Source organism: Leucopleurus acutus, assembly GCF_964270905.1.
Source record: "Leucopleurus acutus genome assembly, chromosome: 2".
In the NCBI taxonomy this organism is placed as follows: Eukaryota; Metazoa; Chordata; class Mammalia; order Artiodactyla; family Delphinidae; genus Leucopleurus; species Leucopleurus acutus.
Window position 1 is genome coordinate 63,470,971 of NC_139143.1, and position 25,364 is coordinate 63,496,334.

The 25,364-nt window shown below is 38.3% G+C and overlaps 1 protein-coding gene across 3 annotated transcripts in view; it reads left to right on the top strand.

Annotated features, from left to right (window-relative positions):
• RC3H1 (ring finger and CCCH-type domains 1) overlaps nt 1-25,364 on the top strand; it is an 89,416-nt gene that overhangs the window by 29,553 nt on the left and 34,499 nt on the right. For all 3 annotated transcript variants that reach the window (XM_082834649.1, XM_082834651.1, XM_082834650.1), the window contains exons 2-5: nt 2,205-2,578; nt 13,968-14,088; nt 15,108-15,347; nt 15,797-15,972. In XM_082834649.1, coding sequence (XP_082690775.1) covers nt 2,348-2,578; nt 13,968-14,088; nt 15,108-15,347; nt 15,797-15,972 — 768 coding nt within the window. In that variant the 5' untranslated portion in view covers nt 2,205-2,347. The remainder of the gene's footprint in view (nt 1-2,204; nt 2,579-13,967; nt 14,089-15,107; nt 15,348-15,796; nt 15,973-25,364) is intronic.

Sequence of the window (25,364 nt, forward strand, 5' to 3'; positions counted from 1 at the left end):
TTTTTTTTTTTTTTTCTTTGCGGTACGCGGGCCTCTCGCTGCTGTGGCCTCTCTCCTTGCGGAGCACAGGCTCCGGACGCGCAGGCTCAGCGTCCATGGCTCACGGGCCCAGCCGCTCCGCGGCATGTGGGAGCCTCCCGGACCGGGGCACGAACCCGTGTCCCCCGCATCGGCAGGCGGACTCTCCACCACTGCGCCACCAGGGACGCCCCCTGTAAGCATTATTTTAAACTGCCATGCTAATCTATAGAAAAGTTCGTATGGATGACACTTTATCAACTTAATCAACTTCAGCAAACATTTCTGACTAATATCCAGTCCTCGTTCTGAATATTGTCTTTCAAACACTTTTTTTCCTTTATTTTGGAACATTCTGCAACCCCATGTACAATTGTAATTGTAGCATTTGACTGTACAGTTGAGTGATTAGATACTGTATTTTCTTTTTTAGCACTCTGGATGATAGTCTCATTAAGTAATAATTTGATATAAACATACTTGTAGCTACTCATTCTGTTTGCAGATGCATTTTATTTAAATTATTTATAATTAAAACATTATAGAAATCAAAATGTGGGCAATTTCTTTATTCACTTTTTTATTATTGCAAGGGCAATTTGGACATATACTCAGATAACTTTAATTTTAGATCCTAAATGTGAAATTAACTTGGTAACTGTTTAGGTTCTTAAATTTTTTTTCCACTGTCCATTTATCTGGTAGCACACTTCGCAGAAACCCAGACAAAGCTGAGGTAACTCAGAAGGCAGATACTATGAGTATGCTGTTTCACTATTTCCCTAACAATTCAGAGTCTGGCACACAGTAGTAGTAGTGCTTAGTAAATATTTGTTGAATGAATGGATAAAATTTTTAGCATACCTAATAGAAATTGTTCTCTCAATAATGGGCTTGCATTTAAGGTTGAGTTACTTCAATAAAACATTAATTAAATGTAATGCTCGAAGAGTAAAATGTGTAGATAATTTACTTTTCTAATAATTACAGCCTAAGTGACATTTTTGTTTCCATCTTTGTAAGCAGTCTCTGCTGAGCATAATCAAATCGTTAAGAACTTGTAACACTATGTTACTTTATTCTGTACACCAGTTCTCATTTTTAGAAGCTACAGTTAGAGTAAGTACTGCAGGTATTGTTTAAGATGTGTGCTAGAAACTTCAGATTAGGTTTTGTATGTAAAGAAAATTTCTGTTAGATGCAGGTGATAAGTTTTGTGATTTGGTTTTTATCCCCTACCAGAAGGAGAGGGTAGACAGTGAAATTTGACTGTATATGTGTTCTGGTTAACTGTATTGACCTATCATTCTTAAATTTGGGAATTTAGAAAATCTTTTGAAGTAAATACTTTTCACTGTGTTCTAAAACAACATACTGTAGCAACAAGTATAAGCTGTAACAGAGGCTTAAAAGATCTTTACCAGTAAATAAAACTCTTAAAAATAAACCTTAGGGCTTCCCTGGTGGCACAGTGGTTGAGTGTCGGCCTGCCGATGCAGGGGACGCGGGTTCGTGCCCCGGTCCGGGAAGATCCCACATGCTGAGCGGCCGGGCCCGTGAGCCATGGCTGTTGAACCTGCGCGTCTGGAGCCTGTGCTCCGCGACGGGAGAGGCTACAACAGTGAGAGGCCCACGTACTGCAAATAAATAAATAAATAAATAAACCTTAAAAATAACCCCACGGTTTCTTTTTATCTCATTAACCCACACTAAATTTGATGATAAAGTATTAAGGTAGATTTTATTTTAGGCCAATTTTTTTAAGACTCTTTATTAGGGTGTAACATACACCGAAATGCATACGCCTAAGTGTAAAGCTTGATAAATTTTCACAGCTGAACATATTAACATGTTCAGATCAGAATATTATTAGCTATCTTAAAAAGGCTAATTTTAAAATATAAAACAATCATAGACTTAGATAAATTTGAGAGACTTACATCTTGGATCTAACTTTATTACTAACTTGTCACCCTCAGCAAGTTATCTCCTCTTTTTGGGGTCTACTCCCCATCTCTAAAATAAGGGGGTAAGACTAGATGTTTTATTATGGCTCTCACTTTGTAAAAATGCAAAGAGGTGGACTATGTTGATATAAATGTGGTATAAAATCTTATAGGTAGTAAGGTGAGAATGTACAGTTTAATTGAAAAGGAAGATGCTCATTTTTTTTCTTTGTTTTTCAGGTAATATTTCACACTATGTGCTGACTGTATTTACAGAAGATATTTAAAAAAAAGAAAAGATAAACTTTTTTCAAAGATTTTGATTCCAGTGGAATCTTTGCTTTAGATTTTGTGTGTGTGAGTGAATTGTAACTCCAGAAACAATGCCTGTACAAGCTCCACAGTGGACGGATTTCCTCTCCTGCCCAATTTGCACTCAGACTTTCGACGAAACAATTCGAAAGCCCATCAGTTTGGGTTGTGGCCATACTGTCTGCAAGATGTGCCTGAACAAACTCCACCGCAAGGCTTGCCCGTTTGACCAGACCACTATCAATACAGACATTGAACTCCTCCCAGTAAACTCAGCATTGCTGCAGCTAGTGGGTGCTCAGGTAAGTTGAGTAATTTGTTAGCCTTTTAAATTTCTGTATGTGTGTTTTTTCCTCCCGAGGGAAACTTGTTAAGATCTGGTAATATTGCATTCTGTTTTTTTTTTTTTTTTAACATCTTTATTGGAGTATAATTGCTTTACAGTGGTGTGTTAGTTTCTGCTTTATAACAAAGTGAATCAGCTATACATATACATATATCAACATATCTCTTCCCTCTTGCATCTCCCTCCCTCCCATCCTCCCTATCCGCGCCCGCAGGTGGTCACAAAGCACTGAGCTGATCTCCCTGTGCTATGCAGCTGCTTCCCGCTAGCTATTGGTTTTACATATGGTAGTGTATATATGTCCATGCCACTCTCTCACTTTGTCCCAGCTTACCCTTCCCTGTCCCCCCTCAAGTTCATTCTGTAGTAGGTCTCCGTCTTTATTCCTGTCCTGCCCCTAGGATCTTCCTGACAATGTTTTTAAACAAATTTTCTTACATTCCATATATATGTGCATACGGTATTTGTTTTTCTCTTTCAGACTTACTTCACTGTGTATGACAGACTCTAGGTCCATCCACCTCACTACAAATAACTCAGTTTCGTTTCTTTTTATGGCTGAGTAATATTCCATTGTATATATGTGCCACATCTTCTTTATCCATTCATCTTTCGAAGGACACTTAGGTTGGTTCCATGTCCTGGCTATTGTAAATAACGCTGCAATGAACATTGTGGTACATGTATCTTTTTGAATTATGGTTTTCTCAGGGTATATGCCCAGTAGTGGAATTGCTAGGTCGTATGGTAGTTCTATTTTTAGTTTTTTAAGGAACTTCCATACTGTTCTCTGTAGTGGCTGTATCAATTTACATTCCCACCAACAGTGCAAGAGGGTTCCCTTTTCTCCACACCCTCTCCAGCATTTACTGTTTGTAGATTTTTTGATCATGGCCATTCTGACTGGTGTGAGATGATATCTCAATGGTAGTTTTGATTTTCATTTCTCTAATGATTAATGATGTTGAACATTCTTTCATGTGTGTGTTGGCAATCTGTATATCTTCTTTGGAGAAATGTCTATTTAGGTCTTCTGCCCATTTTTGGATTGGGTTGTTTGACTTTTTGATGTTGAGCTTCGTGAGCTGCTTGTAAGTTTTGGAGATTAATCCTTTGTCAGTTGCTTCATTTGCAAATATCTTCTCCCATTCTGAGGGTTGTTTTTTCGTCTTGTTTATGGTTTCCTTTGCTGTGCAAAAGCTTTGAAGTTTCATTAGGTCCCATTTGTTTATTTTTGTTTTTATTTCCGTTTTTCTAGGAGGTGGGTCAAAAAGGATCTTGCTGTGATTTATGTTATAAAGTGTTCTGCCTTTGTTTTCCTCTAAGAGTTTTATAGTGTCTGGCCTTACATTTAGGTCTTTAATCCATTTTGAGTTTGTTTTTGTGTATGGTGTTAGGAAGTGTTCATTCTTTCACATGTAGCTGTCCAGTTTTCCTAGCACCACTTATTGAAGAGGCAGTCTTTTCTCCATTGTATATTCTTTTCTCCTTTATCAAAAAGAAGGTGAACATATGTGCATGGGTTTATCTCTGGGCTTTCTGTCCTGTTCCACTGATCTGTATTTCTGTTTTTATGCCAGTACCATACTGTCTTGATTACTGTAGCTTTGTAGTATTGTCTGAAGGCAGGGAGCCTGATTCCTCCAGCTCCGTTTTTTGTTCTCAATATTGCTTTGGCTATTCAGGGTCTTTTGTTTTTCCATACAAATTGTGAAATTTTTTGTTCTAGTTCCGTGAAAAATGCCAGTAGTAGTTTGATAGGAATTGCATTGAATCTGTAGATTGCTTTGGGTAGTATAGTCATTTTCACAATATTGATTCTTCCAATCCAAGAACATGGAATATCTCTCCATCTATTGGTATCATCTTTAATTTCTTTCATCAGTGTCTTATAGTTTTCTGCATACAGGTCTTTTGTCTCCCTAGGTAGGTTTATTCCTAGGTATTTTATTCTTTTTGTTGCAGTGGTAAATGGGAGTTTCCTTAATTTCACGTTCAGATTTTTCATCATTAGTGTATAGGAATGCAAGAGATTTCTGTGCATTAATTTTGTATCCTGCTACTTTACCGAATTCATTGATTACCTCTAGTAGTTTCCTGGTGGCATCTTTAGGATTCTCTATGTATAGTATCATGTTATCTGCACACAGTGACAGCTTTACTTCTTCTTTTCCGATTTGGATTCCTTTCATTTCCTTTTCTTCTCTGATTGCTGTGGCTAAAACTTCCAAAACTATGTTGATTAATAGTCGTGAGAGTGGGCAACCTTGTCTTGTTCCTGATCTTAGTGGAAATGGTTTCAGATTTTCACCATTGAGGAGGATGTTGGCTGTGGGTTTGTCATATATGGCCTTTATTATGTTTAGGTAAGTTCCCTCTATGCCTACTTTCTGGAGGGTTTTTTCATAAATGGGTGTTGAATTTTGTCAATAGCTTTTTCTGCATCTATTGAGATGGTCATATGGTTCTTATTCTTCAGTTTGTTAATATGGTGTATCACATTGATTGATTTGCATATATTGAAGAATCCTTGCATTCCTGGGATAAACCCCACTTGATCATGGTGTGTGATCCTTTTAATGTGCTGTTGGATTCTGCTTACTACTATTTTGTTGAGGATTTTTGCATCTATGTTCATCAGTGATATTGGCCTGTAGTTTTCTTTCTTTGTGACATATTTGTCTTGTTTTGGTATCAGAGTGATGGTGGCCTCTTAGAATGAGTTTGGGAGTGTTCCTCCTTCTGCTATACTTTGGAAGAGTTTGAGAAGGATAGGTGTTAGCTCGTCTCTAAATGTTTGATATAACTCACCTAAAAAGCCATCTGGTCCTGGGCTTTTGTTTGTTGGAAGATTTTTAATCACAGTTTCAATTCCAGTGCTTGTGATTGGTCTGTTTATATTTTCTATTTCTTCCTGGTTCAGTCTCAGGAGGTTATGCTTTTCTAACAATTTGTCCATTTCTTCCAGGTTATCCATTTTATTGACATATAGTTGCTTGTAGTAATCTCTCATGATCCTTTGTATTTCTTCAGTGTCAGTTGTTACTTCTCCTTTTTCATTTCTAATTCTATTGATTTGAGTGTTCTCCATTTTTTTCTTGGTAAGTCTGGCTAATGGTTTATCAATTTTGTTTATCTTCTCAGAGGACGAGCTTTTAGTTTTATTGATGTTTGCTCTTGTTTCTTTCATTCCTTTTTCATTTATTGCTGATCTGATCTTTATGATTTCTTTCCTTTTGCTAACTCTGGGGGTTTTTTGTTCTTCTTTCTCTAATTGCTTTAGGTGTAAGGTTAGGTTGTTTATTTGAGATGTTTCTTGTTTCTTAAGGCAGGATTGTATTGCTATAAACTTCCCTCTTAGAGCTGCTTTTGCTGCCTCTCACAGGTTTTGGGTCATCGTGTTTTCATTGTCATTTGTTTCTAGGTATTTTTTTGTTTGCTCTTTGATTTCTTCAGTGATCTCTTGGTTATTAGGTAGTGTACTGTTTAGCCTCCATGTGTTTGTATTTTTTTACAGATTTTTTTCCTGTAATATCTAGTCTCATAGCGTTGTGGTCAGAAAAGATACTTGATACAATTTCAGTTTTGTTAAATTTACCAAGACTTGGTTTGTGACCCAAGATATGATCTATCCTGGAGAATGTTCCATGAGCGCTTGAGAAGAAAGTGTATTCTGTTGTTTTTGGATGGAATGTCCTATAAATATCAATTAAGTCCATCTTGTTTAATGTCTCATTTAAAACTTGTGTTTCCTTATTTATTTTCATTTTGGATGATGTGTCCATCAGTGAAACAGGAGTGGTAAAGTCCCCTACTATGATTGTGTTACTGTCGATTTCCCCATTTATGGCTGTTAGTATTTGCCTTATGTATTGAGGTGCTCCTATGTTGGGTGCATATATATATACAGTTGTTCTATCTTCTTCTTGGATCGATCCCTTGATCATTATGTAGTGTTCTTCTTTGTCTCTTGTAATAGTCTTTGTTTTAAAGTCTATTTTGTCTGATATGAGAATTGCTACTCCAGCTTTTTTTGGTTTGTTTTTTGTGGTACGTGGGCCTCTCACTGTTGTGGCCTCTCGCATTGCAGAGCACAGGCTCCGGATGCACAGGCTCAGTGGCCATGGCTCACGGGCCCAGCCGCTCCGCGGCATGTGGGATCTTCCTGGACCGGGGCATGAACCCATGTCCCCTGCATCTGCAGGCGGACTCTCAACCGCTGCGCCACCAGGGAAGCCCCAGCTTTCTTTTGATTTCCATTTGCATGGAATATCTTTTTCCGTCCCCTCACTTTCAGTCTGTATGTGTCCCTAGGTCTGAAATGGGTCTCTTGTAGACACATATATATGGGTCTTGTTTTTGTATCCATTCAGCCAGTCTATGTCTTTTGGTTGGAGCATTTAATCCGTTTACATTGAAGGTAATTATCAATATGTGTGTTCCTATTACCATTTTCTTAATGTATCCATTCAGCCAGTCTATGTCTTTTGGTTGGAGCATTTAATCCATTTACATTGAAGGTAATTATCAATATGTGTGTTCCTATTACCATTTTCTTAATTGTTTTGGGTTTGTTTTCGTGGATCTTTTCCTTTTCTTGTGTTTCCTGTCTAGAGAAGTTCCTTTAGCATTTGTTTTAAAGCTGGTTTCGTGGTGCTGAACTCTCTTAGCTTTTGCTTGTCTGTAAAGGTTTTAATTTCTCCGTCGAATCTGAACGAGGATCTTGCTGGGTAGAGTAATCTTGGTTGTAGGTTTTTCCCTTTCATCATTTTAAATATGTCCTTCTAGTCCCTCTGGCTTGCAGAGTTTCTGCTGAAGTATTAGCTAACTTTATTGGGATTCCATTGTATGTTATTTGTTGTTTTTCCCTTCCTGCTTTTAATATTTTTTCTTTGTATTTAATTTTTGGCAGTTTCATTAATGCGTGTCTTGGCCTGTCTCTCCTTGGATTTATCCTTTATGGGACTCTCTGCACCTCCTGGACTTGATTAACTATTTCCTTTCTCATATTACGGAAGTTTTCAACTGTAATCTCTTCAAATATTTTTTCAGTCCTTTTCTTTTTCTCTTCTCCTTCTGGGACCCCTAGAATTCGAATGTTGGTGCCTTTAATGTTGTCCCAGATGTCTCTGAGACTGTTCTCAATCATTTTCATTCTTTATTCTGTTCTGCAGTAGTTATTTCCACTATTTTCTCTTCCAAGTTAGTTATCTGTTCTTCTGCCTCAGTTATTCTATTGATTCCTTCCAAAGAATTTTTAATTTCATTTATTGTGGTGTTCATCATTGTTTGTTTGCTCCTTAGTTCTTCTAGGTTCTTGTTAAATGTTTCTTGTATTTTCTCCATTCTATTTCCAAGATTTTGGATCATCTTTACTGTCATTACTCTGAATTCTTTTTCAGGTAGACTGCCTATTTCCTCTTCATTTGTTTGGTCTGGTAGGTTTTTACCTTGCTCCTTCATCTGCTGTGTGTTTCTCTGTCTTCTCCTTTTGCTTCACTTACTGTGTTTGGGGTCTCTTTTTCGCAGGCCCCAGGTTTGTAGTTCCCGTTGTTTTTGGTGTCTACCCCCAGTGGCTATGATTCGTTCAGTGGGTTGTGTAGGCTTCCTGGTGGAGGGGACTAGTGCCTGTGTTCTGGTGGATGAGGCTGGATTTTGTCTTTCTGGTGGTCAGGTCTGCGTCTGGTGGTGTGTTTTGTGGTGTCTGTGACCTTATGATTTTAGGCAGCCTCTTTGCTGATGGGTGGGGTTGTGTTCCTGTCTTGCTAGTTGTTTGGCATAGGGTGTTCAGCACTGTAGCTTGCTGGTCATTGAGTGGAGCTGGGTCTTGGCGTTGAGTTGGAGATCTCTGGGAGATTTTTGCCATTTGATATTACGTGGAGCTGGGAGGTCTCTGGTGGACCAATGTCCTGAACTCAGCTCTCCCACCTCAGAGGTACAGGCCTGACGCCCGGCCGGAGCACCAAGACCCTGTCATCCACATGGCTCAGAGTAAACGGGAGAAAGAAAGGGAGGGAGGGAGGGAGGAAGGGAGGGATAGAGGGAGGAAAATAAAGTTATTAAAATAGAAAATAATTATTAAAAATAAAAAAAAATTTTAAGTAATAGAAAAAAAAAAGAGAGCAACCAAACCCAAAACAAATCCACCAATGATAACAAGCACTAAAAATTATACTTAAAAAAAAAAAAATGGGGCTTCCCTGGTGGCGCAGTGGTTGAGAATCTGCCTGCTAATGCAGGGTACACGGGTTCGAGCCCTGGTCTGGGAGGATCCCACATGCTGCGGAGCAACTTGGCCCGTGAGCCACAACTACCGAGCCTGCGCGTTTGGAGCCTGTGCTACGCAAAAAGAGAGGCCGTGATGGTGAGAGGCCCGCGCACCACGATGAAGAGTAGCCCCCGCTTGCCACAACTAGAGAAAGCCCTCGCACAGAAACGAAGACCCAAACAGCAAAAATAAATAAATTAATAAACTCCTACCCCGAACATCTTAAAAAAAATAAATAAATGGAGAGACAGAACCCTAGGACAAATGGTAAAAGCAAAGTTATACAGACAGAATCACACACAGAAGCATACACATACACAGTCACAAAAAGAGAAAAAGGGAAAAAAATATATATATATCGTTGCTCCCAAAGTCCACCGCCTCAAGTTGGTATGATTCGTTGTTCATTCAGGTATTCCACAGATGCAGGGTACATCAAGTTGATTGTGGAGATTTAATCCGCTGCTCCTGAGCCTGCTGGGAGAGATTTCCCTTTCTCTTCTTGTTCTCACAGCTCCTGGGATTCAGCTTTGAATGTGGCCCCGCCTCTGCGTGTAGGTCGCCTGAGGGCATCTGATCCCCGCCCAGACAGGATGGGGTTAAAGTAGCAGCTGATTAGGGGGCTCTGGCTCACTGCGTGGGCATGGTTACGGAATGCTGGGTGAGCCTGCGGTGACAGAGGCTGGCGTGATGTTTCACTATGCTGAGGTGCACCATGTGTTCTCCGGGGGAAGTTGTCCCTGGCAGTGACCTGCTGCACAGGCTCCAGGGAGGGGAGGTGTGGGTAGTGACCTGTGCTTGCACACAAGCTTAGCGTCTCATGCTCATCTCTGGGATCCGCGCTGATAGCCGTGGCTTGCGCCCATCTCTGGAGCTCGTTTAGGCAGCACTCTTAATCCCCTCTCCTTGCGCACCAGGAAACAAAGAGGCAAGAAAACGTCTCTTGCCTCTTCAGCAGCTCCAGACCTTTTCCCAGACACACTCCCGGCTTGCTGTGGTGCCCTAGCCCCCTTCAGGCTGTGTTCACACAGCCAACCCCAGTCCTCTCCCTGGGGTCCGTCCTCCGAAGCCGGAGCCTCAGCTCCCAGCCCCCGCCCATCCCGCGGGTGAGCAGACAAGCCTCTTGGGCTGGTGAGTGCTGGTTGGCACTGATTCTCTGTGCGGGAATCTCTCCACTTTGCCCGCCGCACCCCTGTTGCTGTGCTCTCCTCCGCGGCTCCGAAGCTTCCCCACTCCGCCTCCCGCAGTCTCTGCCCGTGAAGGGCCTTCCTAGTGTGTGGAAACCTTTCCTCCTTCACGGGTCCCTCCCACTGATGCAGGTCCCGTCCCTATTCTTTTGTCTCTGTTTTTTCTTTTGCCCTACCCAGGTACGTGGGGAGTTTATTGCCTTTTGAGAGGTCTGAATTCTTCTGCCATTGTTCAGTAAGTGTTCTGTAGGAGTTGTTCCACATGTAGATGTATTTCCAATGTATTTGTGGGAGGAAGGTGATCTCCACGTCTTACTCTTCTGCCATCTTGAAGCTCCTCCTGTCTTTTATTTAAATAGATAAAATTTTGTTCAGTACTGTGCAGATCCTTTATCTCAGTACGTTAAGGAGATTTGTTATGGTGGTGCAGTGTTTCTCAGTCACTGTACAGTAACATTCGTCCAGTCTGGTGGTCAGACTTTCTCAACAGCCTTAGCTATCAGATCATTAGAGAAACCTAAGAGGTAAGTCACAAAAACTTCTTAATAGTGAAGAAAATATTATTCACAAAATAATTGCATGTTACTTAATAGGAAAAGTGAAGCTGCTTCAGACTATTTTACTTAGTAGACACTAACTGAAATGAAAGATCGAGAAAGTGACGAAAACTATAGAACACAGCCTTTGGGAACCATTTGTCTAGAGTGGAAGCAAATACCTCTAAGTATCTAAATATAAAAGTTACTCTAGTAATTCTGAAGGTAATACTCTGAAAGTTTTGTGTCAGTATTCTCAAGGTAGAGATCAATAGTATCTTCAGAAGGTTTCACAAAGCCAAGGGAAGTAGGCTTTTCAGAGTTAGGTATGATTCACTTAAACAACCCCTCACTGTTAATTTGCATAGTGTGAGTCTAAAGTATCATATGTTTACCATAAATCATTTTCTAAATAAATATACTGGAACTTTGGACATTAATATTTATATTAATACCACTAATATTTGCTAGATTAGTCTTCCTATAAGTTGATAAAAAGTAGGGAAGGTTGATATTATGTATGTAGGAGATAAAGAGAGCAGTTTTAGAACAGCTTATTCAAAAGGAAAACTTACTGGGACTTCCCTGGCGGTCCCGTGGTTGGGACTCTGTGCTTCTACTGCGGGGGGAGTAGTTCAGTCCTTGGTTGGGAAACTAGGATCCTGCATGCACATGGTGCAGCCAAAAAAAAAGGAAAACTTACTTTATTTACAAATCTATCTTGATGATGTCGCCAATACTACAAAATATTAATATTTGTCAGAGGGAAATTGCATGTGTTTTTCTTCTCTTCCTGTACTTAAGTTTTCATTTCATAATCATTTCTCTTTTTGTTTTGAAAATTCCATTATGACATTTTGGAAATGTTTTTAAAATAGACTTATTGGGGATAACAATTTTAGTAATATAATATTTTAATAACAAATAACCAAGACTTACTTTTCCTCATAAAGTTGTCTAAGGATGAACTAATTCTTTTTCTACAAAATGAGTAAGACCTTGTCATGTCTTAACTGTAACAACTAATGTTTATGAAATTTGAGGATAGGACATTTTAATCCATAATAGCCATTATTTTAACCCCACAGATCTCCATTAAAAAACTGTTAGAAGTAATAAATGAATTAAACAAAGTTGCAGGATACAAAGTTAACATGCAAAAATCGGTTTCATTTCTGTACACTAACAATGAACAATCCAAAAGGAAATTAAGAAAATAATTTCACTTACAGTAGCATCAAAAAGAATAAAAGACTTAGGAATAAATTTAGCGAAGGAGGTGAAAGACTTGTACATTGAAAATAAAACATTGCTTAAAGAAGTTAAAGAAGACATAAATAAATGGAAAGACATCACCTGTTCACAGACTTAATATTACTAAGATGACAGTACTACCCAAAGCAATCAACAGATTCAATGTAAGCTTTTTCAAAATCCCAATGATGTTTTTTGAAGAAATAGAAAAACCCATCCTAAAATTTATATGGACTCACAGGGGACCCTAAATAGCCAAAACAGTCTTAAAAGCAGAACAAATTTGAAGGAATCACACTTCCTGATTTTGAAACTGCAAAACTCTAGTGATCAAGACAGTGTGCTGCTGGCATAAAGATTGGCATTTAGATCAATGGAATAGAATAGAGAGTCCAGAAATAAACCCATATATATGGTCAAATGACTTTTTACAAGATTGCCGAAACCATTCAATGGGGAAAGGACAGTCTTTCCAACTAACGGCGCTGAGCAAACTGGATATCCAAATGCAAAAGATTGAATTTGGACCACTACCTCACACCATATACAGAAATTAAATCAAAATAGATCAAAGGCTAAAAGTAAGAGCTAAAACTGCAGAACTCTTAAAACAAAATATTTGCATAAATCTTTGTGACCTTGGAGTAGGCAGTGGTTTTTTTGTTTATTTATTTGGTTGTGCCAGGTCTTAGTTGCGGCAAGAGGGTTTCTTTAGTTGCAGATCGAGGGCTCCTTAATTGCAGCTCACTGGCTCCTTTGTTGCGGCACACAGGCTCCTTAGTTGTGGCACGTGGGCTCCTTAGTTGTGGCATGCATGTAGGATCTAGTTCCCTGTCCAGAGATTGAACCCGGGACCCCTACATTGGGAGCATGGAGTCTTAACCACTGAACCACCAGGGAAGTCCCTAGGCAGTATTTTTTTAGCTATGACACCAGAAGCACAAGGAACAAAAGATAAATCAAACTAAATCAAAATTTAAAACTTAGTGTTTCAGGGAATTTCCTGGCAGTCCATTGGTTAGGACTCCGCGCTTTCATTGCTGAGGGCCTGGGTTCAGTTTCTGGTTGGGGAACTAAGATCCCACAAGCCACGTGGTACGGCCAAAACAAAACAAAAAACTTAGTGCTTCAAAAGACACTGTCAAGAGAGTGAGAGAACAACCGACAGAATGGGAGAAAATAATTGTAAATCATATATCTGTAAGAAACTTGTATCTAAGAACCCTTACAACTCAATTATTAAAAGAACATGGTTTTTAAATGGGCAAAGATCTGGACACTTCACCAAGAAGATATGCAGGTGGCAAATGAGCAAATAAAAGCTTGCTCAGCATTGTTTGTCATTAAAGAATTGCAGATTAAAACAACAATCAGAGGTACAAACTACTATGTATAAAATAAATAAGCTACAAGGATATATTGTACAACAAGGGGAATAGCCAACATTTTATAGTAACTATAAATAGAATATAATCTTTAAAAATTGTGAAAACAACAGCAACAGTGAGCTACCACTACACATAAATTAGAATAGCTAAAATTCAAAACATTGACAGCACGAAATACTGGTGAGGATGGGAAGCAAGAGAGACTCTCATTTATTGCTGGTGGGAATGCAAAATGGTACAGCTACTTTGGAAGTTATTATATGATTCTGTTTATATGAAATGTCCAAAATAGGCAAATCCGTAGAGACAGAAAATAGATTAGTTTTTTCCTATGGCTGGAGGGGTTTGGGAGGAAATATGGCAGGGGTGACTCTGGGGTTCTTTTGGGGGGGGCTATGAAAATGTTCTAAAATTGTGATGGTTGTATAACTGAGAATATATTTAAAGTCATTGAATTATATACCTTAAATGGGTCAATTACATGATATGCAAGTTATATCTCAATAAAGCTGTTACAGAAACAAAACAAAAATTTAAAAATGCAGTAATTTTGTGTGTATGTATATAAAAGATCTTTTGAAAGAATTCAGTAAATTTAATGGGAGTTTTGATGTTACCAGTGTTAGAATAGGAGTGCATAAAACATACTCAATAAAACATTTGATTATAATTAATTAGTGAGCACTCAAACACACCTTTTTTTTACCTCTAGGTTCCTGAACAGCAGCCCATTACTTTGTGTAGTGGGGTTGAAGATACAAAGCATTATGAGGAAGCCAAGAAGTGTGTAGAAGAATTAGCACTGTACCTGAAACCACTCAGCAGTGCTAGAGGTAAATCAGATGAAATTATCCATGCTGAGCACGTGTTCATTAAAGATGCTTTTGTTACCATAAAAACTGTGAGCTGTAAGTGAATGTTAACGAAATTCATTTATTTATTGTAAGCCAAACCCACTGGTGCTAAATAATATTACAAACCACATCAAATAAAGTAGTGAGTTTAAAGTTTATGTACTATTTATTGGAAACGTTTTTTGAATGAGTTGCAAAAGTAAGTATAAACACACTAGTGGTTTCAGAAGGGCTCTCTATCATTTGACAACTCTAAATTGTCAGCCTTCTATCCAGTTTTGTGTGGTATGCTGTTGGGGGTACAATAAAATTGGAAGTTGCCATTACTATCTTGCCATTATGGCTTGTTTTTATTAGGAAGGTGAGCTTAACCACTAGGAAATATACCAGACCTGTTAGGACCTCAAGATTTGGGTGTTTTTTTTGTTGTTTTTTTTTAACATCTTTATTGGAGTATAATTGCTTTACAGTTGTGTGTTAGTTTCTGCTTTATAACAAAGTGAATCAGCTATACACATATATATATATCCCCATATCTCCTCCCTCTTGCGTCTCCCTCCCACCCTCCCTATCCCACCCCTCTAGTTGGTCACAAAGCACCGCGCTGATCTCCCTGTGCTATGCGGCTGCTTCCCACTAGCTATCTGTTTTACATTTGGTAGTATATATTAAGTCCATGCCACACTCTCACTTTGTCAAGATTTGGGTTTTTAATTATTAATATTGACTGGCCTTTTTTTCTTTATTTCTCCATGATTAAAATGAATAATATATTTAATGTCATGAGTGTTACATTTGCATGCAATAACAACTTTTGTATACTTTTAAAATGCAAACTAGGCTTCACTTGTGTAATTTGTATTGTTTATTTTAAATATTCTGATAGAACCCAGAACTATTCCACATAGCCATAAGTCAATCAGCCCATCAGAGGAAGTTTTTCTGGACTGTAAAATTACATTGGAAACCTAGAAATAACTATATTTTCTGTTTTAAAGGAGTGGGTCTGAATAGCACTACTCAGAGTGTTCTGAGTCGCCCAATGCAGAGGAAGCTGGTGACTCTGGTCCACTGCCAACTAGTAGAAGAAGAAGGCAGGATTCGTGCCATGAGGGCAGCTCGATCTTTAGGTGAACGAACAGTTACAGAGCTCATTCTCCAGCACCAGAATCCTCAGCAACTCTCTTCCAATCTTTGGGCAGCAGTCAGAGCTAGAGGCTGCCAGTTCCTTGGACCAGGTATATAATTAAAGTTTGATATTTACTATACTAGTAATTCTAAAAGTATTTATAGTATAGGAACTATAAGTGATGTACAAAGGCTAGTTCTTTGCAATATTCTGTTGTTATCAAGTAATATCCCACTTGGTATCCCACAGTCATGGCTTGGGTAATTCCATGTCAGTTTTTCAAGATACTTAAAACTTTTACTGCCAAAAGTTTATTCATTTTGATAGAGGTTTTCCCTAACTGTATTAATCTTTTATCTGCTTTCTTAAATAAAGTATATGGAATGTAATAAAAAATTGCCCCCAAATGGTTCAAAAGTATAACTGAATATTGGTTGTTGTTGTGTTGCCCATTAATGAAGTGGTACCTGTAGAAATTATTAAATGTTTCCCTTCTAAAAAATGGCTTTATCTTATCTCTGTACATGATAAATTTTGGTTTTGCTCAACTTTTCCTAGCAATGCAGGAGGAAGCTCTAAAGCTGGTTCTCCTGGCCTTAGAAGATGGTTCTGCTTTGTCAAGAAAAGTATTGGTTCTCTTTGTGGTGCAAAGGTTGGAGCCACGGTTTCCTCAAGCCTCTAAAACTAGCATTGGGCACGTTGTCCAGCTCCTTTATAGAGCCTCCTGCTTCAAGGTATGAACCTGTGGTAACTTTCAGCTTAAAAGGAAACGTCCTTTCCCCAAACTTAGGTAGTAAGACTTTGAGTTTAATAAAGTTGCCTGTATCTTTCCATAAAATTTTAGCAGTTTTTCTTTTCTCTTTTAAAGAATATAGATGGTGTCCTGTTAAAGTTAAATCTTGTATTGAATTTTGTATGTTAGATATTGTACAACATAGATTAAATCATGGCTTATAGATTTTTGTATTTGAAGAAACTAAAAAGCCATGGCAGTTTTCCACCAAGACTGCAAACAGAATTGGTCTAAAGAGAGAGAGTCATTGAAGCAGGAGTACATTTTATTTGGCTATTTGCTCCTGATATAATTCCATATATACAGTACTGGAGCTCCATGTGCCATTTTGGTTTTAGTATATATAGTAATGCTGGACATGTCCTTTGTATGCCAAGTTGAATCAGCACTACTTCAAACACTGGTGCCCACTATGTATCACTTATTGTTCATCCTGTTTTCCTAACTTCTTAATGTCAGGGCTTCTTGCTTTTGACACAACACAAAACAAGTACTTCATGGGCCAGGGAAGTATGTCTCTAAAAAATTGTTAATTCATACAAGCTATAAGGAGGTCACCACATTCCCTCATCTGACACTGAAACTAAAAAACTCCCACATTAGCCATCCTGCTATATTCTAATCTCGTTATTTTTTGAGAAGGATAAAATGGTTCACAAAATCAACAGAGCATATAGATTTAACTTAAAAAAATTTTTTTTAAGTTCTAGCTAAATGCCAATATTATTCTGTTTCTTTCTAGACTCAGATTATATACTGAAAATGGGGTGTGGATTCCACATCTGTACCCACCCCTCTTGTTTTTCATACGTCCCTCTAGAGCTCTCAGAACCTCAACTGGTCCAGATTGTCCCTGAATAACTCACATTTGTTGTAATGGTTGTAATAACCTGACTGTACAGTGTAATCCGGAATACATTTCAGAATGTCTGTCTGCTTCCAGTGTTACTTCTCCATTAACAGCGCCAGATAGATACAGTATAGGAAGTTTAAGAAATAAAGGGAAAGAAATCCAGCCTTCCTCTGTGAAGAAGAATAAGGGGCTCAAAAACGCCAGAATACCCCAAGTGAAACTTTCTCAATCCTAATTAAAAGCGTTAATAGTAATTTTAAAAAGATTGGAATATGTAAAAATCCAGTTATTTTTCACTTGAGTCATGATTATGTCGCTTCATTTCATTGTCCACCTGCTTTCTTCTTTTGGTGGCAGTTTGTACTATACTCTCAATCATGAAAAGATTCATTTTCTCTCATCACAATAGGTCCATACCCTAAACTGTATTCACTATTGCAGAGTTTCTATTAAGTGTCTGCCAATACCCATTTCATCTTCTTCATGGAACTCAAATCAGCATTTTCCTTTCTTCGCAGGTGTTTGTGTCCGTATAGCTGTGTTCTAGCTGGGTCTTTTTAGCATCTCTTTTTTTTCCATTGGAAAAGCCTTTTCAAGCAGCAGGATAATTCTAGGCATTTTAGTACGGTACAGTTCCAGGACTTCAGACATTGCATTTCTTGGAAATCTTTGAGTGTTTTTAGTTAAAGAGAGTTTTGAGAGCCAAGTCCATGGAAACAGTACATCATATAGAAAGCATATACTACATTTTAATGAGATTTAATGTATATTGAGAGGGTGTTTCATACATATACATATACATTTGGTCTTTTGACTTGCCTTTGAATAGGGGCAAAATATATTTAGTTTTTGTGACTATAGTTCTTGATTTTCTTATGTTTGGTCTCTCTATGGACTTACCTAACAAAATTTAAGTTAGACCTTCTTATAATAAGAATGGAATACAAGTAAAAATATATCAGTATGACCTGGAAGTCCTGACTAGGATAGTCTATTGTTTCTTTGATGGGAGGGAAAAAAAAATGGGAATTTTCTATAGAGGAATTTGAGTCCTTATGGGAATAAAAGATTAGCAAGGCAAAAAACGTTGTAAAATATGTTAGGATATAGGTGATCCTAGACTAGAATTAATTGTTTTACTTTGATTCATTAGGCCTTTGGCCTGAATCCAGCTTGACTTAAAATGTGAATTATTAGGGGTGATACCACTAGCACCTACCTCAACAAGTTTAAAGAATTAAATGAGTTAATATGTCACTATAACAGTTAATAAGGTAACTTAACACACTGGCACATACTATGTGCTCAATAAATGTTAGTTATTTTTATTGCTAAAAAATATCATCATTGTCATACAGCATCTTAGAACTTTCACTTTCAGGTGGTGACCTAACCTACAAAACTGCAGGGAGAATTAAACCAAGTACAAATTAGTCATCTTTAGAATCACACCAGCATCTGAAGCTCTTTCAGTTATTGAGTACCAGCTATCTCAATACCAGGCAAGCCCAAGAGTAATAATCCATAGATATGAAGAAGCAGCATGGTGTTTTTCAGAATACTTGTATGAGTATTTTCTTCTTTTTTTTTTCACATCTTTACTGGAGTATAAATGCTTTACAATGTTGTGTTAGTTCCTGCTGTACAACAAAGTTAATCAGCTGTTTGTATACATATATCCCCATATCCCCTCCCTCTTGAGCCTCCCTCCCACCCTCCCTATCCCATCCCTCTAGGTCGTCACAAAGCATCAAGTTGATCTCCTTGTGCTATGCAGTAGCTTCCCACTGGCCATTTTACATTTGGTAGTGTATATATGTCATTGCTACTCTCTCACTTCATCCCAGCTTCCCCTTCCCCCACTTCCCCCACTGTGCCCTCAGATCTGTTCTCTATGTCTGTGTCTTTATTCCTGCCCTGCCACTAGGTTCGTCAGTACCGCTTTTTTAAATTCCATATGTATGTGTTAGCATATGGTATTTGTTTTTCTTTTTCTGACTTAACTTCACACTGTATGACAGATTCTAGGTCCATCCACCTCAATACAAACAACTCAATTTTGTTCCTTTTTATGGCTGAGTAATATTCCATTGTATATATGTGCCACATCTTTTTTATCCATTCATCTGTCGATGGACACTTAGGTTGCTTCCATGTCCTGGCTATTGTGAATAGTGCTGCAATGAACATTGTGGTACCTGTATCTTTTTTTTTTTTTTTTAATCTTAAGGAATTTATTGATTGATAACGGGAGTCTAGAAGTAGGGAGGTTCCTGTCTGGCTAATTCACCAGATCAACCACATCCACAAAAACCCAGGCCTCTCCCATCAGTCTTTTCTGCATCTTAGGTGGATCAGCTGCTCTTCACATGGCTGCCCAATGGTGGAAGAAATTCCCAGCTCACATGATCAGACACTAAGAAGCAGAGGAAGAAAGTTTGACTTCCTTGTGTCTCCTCTTAAGAAACCTTTCCCAAGAGGGACTCCACTCTCCCTCCAACAGATGTCCCATTACATCTCATTGTGAATGTGACACACTAGGTCACATGACACTTCCTAAGTAGTCTCCAACTCGGATAATGGAATTGCCAGCATTGGCTTAGACCGGGGTTTATTCACCTTTTCTGTGCCATGGGCCCCTTTGGCAGTCTGGTGAAACCTAGGGACCCCTTCCCAGAATACTCTATTTAATTGCATAGAATGAAATGACCGGATTACAAAAGAAACCAACTATATCAAAAAATATACTTTTTAAGTGGTACAGGAATAAACTTGCTTCTTTATTAGTGCACTAAATAACAAAATCTAGCAGCTGATCTAATAACAACCATAATTTTTAAGTAGTGATGAAGGTAAACAGTGTTCTGAGATACCTGTAATAACTGTTTTGTGATATGAAAATATTTGTGATTTCCATTGGTGACAAAGTCACAAGTTACGGCTAATACTGTGGTTTGTTGCTTACATTCATAATAGAAGGAAATGTTACATTTCAGTTGGAGTTTTATGAAAAGTTTTTTTTTTCTTTTTTCCCAACGCAAGATTGTGAATCCCATGCATTCCATGCACGGACCCTTGGTAGGGGTGGTCTGTGGACTACATTAGAAGCCCCTAGCTTAGATTAATTAAGATTCACATATTGAGTCTGGGAGTGGGCATGTCTTCACTGAGACAAGTGGCTTCAAAGGAGTGTGGATATCTAAACTAAATCAGGACTAACTCAAGCAAAAAAAGAAGTAAGAGGGTGGGAGAGTAGGGTAGAGGAGGAGTGGAGTGATCTTGACTCCAGGGTCTGCTCCGTGTAGGGTCAGCAAGGGCTTCCTTCAGAGGGAGAACACTTCTCATCACTGGAGGAACAGACCTTGTCAAGGGGACTCAGACATACTAGGGTTCCTGCCAACCTTGGCATCTTACATACCCCCCCCCCCGTTTTATTTACTTTTGTTTCTTAGTTGGTTTTCTTTAAACATCTGTATGTATTTCAAGGTACAGATATAAAACTTGCCCTTTACAAATATTCAGCCTACTGGAATATATCCCTTCTATCCCACTCCTTAGAAGTGACCACAGCTCTCAGCTTAATGGATGTCTTTTCAGACTACTTGCTATGCACATGTGAAATCCCACCAGCTTACAAACTTTCTTGTGTTGGCAATGCAGAGTACCAGGCCCCGCCCTCCCCCATGCTGGTGAATGAGAACAGCCTCACTGTGCTAGATGCTAAACTCACAGTGTCCCCTTCGATTCCCCAAAGACACTTGAAGTTCAGGCAGGGGAGGTGGCCCTCACACCACATACCTCAGAAATGGCAGAGCTGAGATTTGAACCCATGTCTATCAGACCTCAAAGTCCATTCTTTAAATGCCATACGTGTTGGTTTGCAGAGCTGTACCTGATGGTCCAGTCATTTTTTCCCTTTTTTTTTTTAAGGAGTGGGGTGGGCATATTCCTGGAACCTGGCTTGGATGGTGCCAACTTGAAATGGACGTTCACATTGCAGTGTTCAGGTGTCTCATCAGTAACACTTGAGTCTCCTAAATCATTCACAGGAGACTCCAGACGTATATTCAGAAGGCAGCATTGGAAGCATGAGAAGAATTTACAGTAAAGCTAAAAAGCAAGGCAAAGATGTCCTCTATAAGTTCCATAATTTAACATTATCTTGGAGGTACTGCCCAATGCAGTTAGACAAGAGAAAAAATAAAGCTTATATAGATGGGAAAGAAATGAGAAAGGTAATCTTACTTGGGGAGATCATTAATCAGATGAAAAACTATTATAAGCAAAAATAAAATTCAATAAGGTGGCTGGATACAAAAGTTAAAATACAGAAACCAATAGCACTCACGTTTATGCAAGCTGCATCTCGTTAGAAGACGTACAGAAGAAAAGATTACATCACAATAGCAGCAACACAGGTGTTTTGGAATTAATTTTTTAAATGCGAAGTCTATAGGAAGGAAACACCTAAATGCTCTCTTCTCAACATCTTATTATAAAAATTTTAAAACATACATAAAAGTTTAAATAATTATATGGAGAACACCCATATACCCACCACCTAGATTCTCCAGTTAACATTTTTTGTATTACACATATCAGTCCATATATAATCCTTATATTCATTCAAAAATCCGTTATTTTTCTGTTTCTTTTTTTTTCTTATTGGTCAGCCATTTTATACATATCAGTGTATACATGTCAATCCCAATTGTCCAATTCATCACACCACCACCACCACCCCTTGCTGCTTTCCCCCTTGGTGTCCATACGTTTTTTCTCTCCTTCTGTGTCTCAATTTCTGCTCTGCAGACCAGTTCATCTGTACCATTTTCTAGGTTCCACATATATGCTTTAATATACGATATTTGTTTTTCTCTTTCTCACTTACTTCACTCTGTATGACAGTCTCTAGATGCATCCACGTCTCTACGAATGATCCAATTTCGTTCCTTTTTTTTTTTTTTTTTGCGGTACGCGGACCTCTCACTGTTGTGGCCTCTCCCGTCGCGGAGCACAGGCTCCGGACGCGCGGGCCCAGTGGTCACGGCTCACGGGCCCAGCCGCTCCGCAGCACGTGGGATCTTCCCGGACCGGGGCACGAACTCGTGTCCCCTGCATCGGCAGACGGACTCTCAACCACTGCGCCACCAGGGAAGCCCTCGTTCCTTTTTATGGCTGAGTAATATTCCATTGTATATATGTACCACATCTTTATCCATTCGTCTGTCAATGGGCATTTAGGTTGCTTCCATGACCTGGCTGTTGTAAATAGTGCTGCAGTGAACATTCGGGTGTGTGGGTCTTTTTGAATTATGGTTTTCTCAGGGTATATGCCCAGTAGTGGGATTGCTGGGTCATATGGTAATTCTATTTTTAGTGTTTTAAGGAACCTCCATACTGTTCTCCATAGTGGCTGTATCAATTTACATTCCCACCAACAGTGCAAGAGGGGTCCCTTTTCTCCACACCCTCTCCAGCATTTGTTGTTTGTAGATTTTCTGATGATGCCCATTCTAACTGGTGTGAGGTGATACCTCATTGTAGTTTTGATTTGCATTTCTTTAATAATTAGTGACATTGAGCAGCTTTTCATGTGCTTTTTGGCCATCTGCATGTCTTCTTTGGAGAAACGTCTATTTAGGTCTTCTTCCCATTTTTCAATTGGGTTGTTTGTTTTTTTTGATATTGAGCTGCATGAGCTCTTTATATTTTCTGGAGATTAATCCTTTGTCTGATGATTCATTTGCAAGTATTTTCTCCCATTTGTAGGGTTGTCTTTTCGTCTTGTTTATGGTTTCCTTTGCTGTGCAAAAGCTTTGAAGATTCATTAGGTCCCATTTGTTTATTTTTATTTCCATTACTCTAGGAGGTGGATCAAAAACAATCTTGCTGTGATTTACGTCAGAGTGTTCTTCCTATGTTTTCCTCTAAGAGTTTCATAGTGTCCAGTCTTACATTTAGGTCTCTAATCCATTTTGAGTTTACTTTTGTGTATGGTGTTAGGGAGTGTTCTAATTTCATTCTTTCACATGTAGCTGTCCAGTTTTCCCAGCACCACTTATTGAAGGGGCTTTCTTTTCTCCATTGTATATCCTTGCCTCCTTTGTCATAGATTAGTTGACTGTGTGTGTGTGGGTTTATCACTGGGCTTTCTATCCTGTTCCATTGATCTATATTTCTGTTTTTGTGCCAGTACCATATTGTCTTGATTACTGTAGCTTTGTAGTATAGTCTGAAGTCAGGGAGTCTGATTCCTCCAGCTCCGTTTTTTTCTCTCAAGACTGCTTTGACTATTCACGGTCTTTTGTGTCTCCATACAAATTTTAAGATTTTTTGTTCTAGTTCCGTAAAAAATGCCATTGGTAATTTGATAGGGATTGCATTGAATCTGTAGATTGCTTTGGGTAGTATAGTCATTTTCACAATATTGATTCTTCCAATCCAAGAACATGGTATATCTCTCCATCTGTTGGTATCATCTTTAATTTTTTTCATCAGTGTCTTATAGTTTTCTGCATACTGGTCTTTTGTCTCCTTAGGTAGGTTTATTCCTAGGTATTTTATTCTTTTTGGTGCAGTGGTAAATGCAAGTGTTTCCTTAATTTCACGTTCAGATTTTTCATCGTTAGTGTATAGGAATGCAAGAGATTTCTGTGCATTAATTTTTTATCCTGCAAGTTTACCAAATTCATTGATTAGCTCTAGTAGTTTTCTGGTGGCATCTTTAGGATTCTCTATGTATAGTATCATGTCATCTGCAAACAGTGACAGTTTTACTTCTTCTTTTCCAATTTGTATTCCTTTTATTTCTTTTCCTTCTCTGATTGTCGTGGCTAGGACTTCCAAAACTATGTTGAATAATAGTGGTGAGAGTGGACATCCTTGTCTTGTTCCTGATCCTAGAGGAAATGCTTTCAGTTTTTCACCATTGAGAATGATGTTTGCTGTGGGTTTGTCGTATGTGGGCTTTACTATGTTGAAATAGGTTCCCTCTGTGCTCACTTTTTGGAGAGTTTTTATCATAAATGGGTATTGAATTGTGTCAAAAGCTTTTTCTGCATCTATTGAGATGATCATGTTTGTTTTTTCCCTTTCATTAACATCTTGGATTAGTGTGATACATTTGGTCATATGGTTTTTATTCTTCAGGTTGTTAACATGGTGTATCACATTGATTGATTTGCGTATATTGAAGAATCCTCGCATCCCTGGGATAAATCCTGCTTGATCATGGTGTATGGTTCTTTTAATGTGCTGTTGGATTCTGTTTGCTAGTATTTTGTTGAGGATTTTTGTGTCTATATTCATCAATGATGTTGGTCTATAATTTTCTTTTTTTGTGATATATTTGTCTGGTTTTGGTATCAGGGTGATGATGGTGGTCTCATAGAGTGAGTTTGGGAGTGTTCCTCCCTCTGCAATTTTTTGGAAGAGTTTGAGAAGGATAAGTGTTAACTCTTCTCTAAATGTTTGATAGAATTCACCTGTGAAGCCATCTGGTCCTGGACTTTTGTTTGTTGGAAAATTTTTAATTACAGTCAGTTTCATTATCTGTGATTAATCTGTTTATATTTTCTAATTCCTCCTGTTTCAATCTTGGAAAGTTGTACTTTTCCAAGAATTTGTCCGTTTCTTCCAGGTCGTCCATGTTATTGGCATATAGCTGCTTGTAGTAGTCTCTTACGATCTTTTATATTTCTGTGGTGTCAGTTGTAATCTCTCCTTTTTCATTTCTAATTTTATTGATTTCATTCCTCCCTTTTTTTCTTGATGATACTGGCTAAAGGTTTATCAATTTTGTTTATCTTCTCAAAGAACCAACTCTTAGTTTTATTGATCTTTGCTCTAGTTTTCTTCGTTTCCATTTCATTTATCTCTGCTCTTTATGATTTCTTCTTTCTACCAACTTTGCATTTTCTTTGTTCTTCTTTTTCTAGTTGCTTTAGGTGTAAGGTTAAGTTGTTTATTGAAGATTTTTCTTGTTTCTTGAGGTGAGCTTGAATTGCTATGAACTTCCCTCTTGGAACTGCTTTTGCTTTGTCCCATAGGTTTTGGATCATTATTTGCATTGTCACTTGTTTCTAGGTATTTTTTTATTTCTTCTTTGATTTCTTCAGTGATCTTTTGGTTATTTAGCAGCACACTGTTTAGCCTCCATGTGTTTGTGTTTTTTATTGTTTTTTTCCTGCAGTTGATTTCTAATCTCATAGTGTTGTGGTCAGAAAAGATGATTGATATGATTTCAGTTTTCTTAAATTTTCCAAGGCTTGATTTGTGACCCAAGATGTGATCTATTCTGGAAACGTTCTGTGTGCACTTGAGAAAAAAGTGTAGTCTTTCGCTTTCAGGTAGAATGTCCTAAAAATATCAATTAAGTCTTTCTGGTGTGTGTCATTTAAAGCTTCTGTTTCCTTATTTATTTTCTGTCTGGGTGATCTGTGTATTGGTGTAAGTAGGGTGTTAAAGTCCCCCACTTT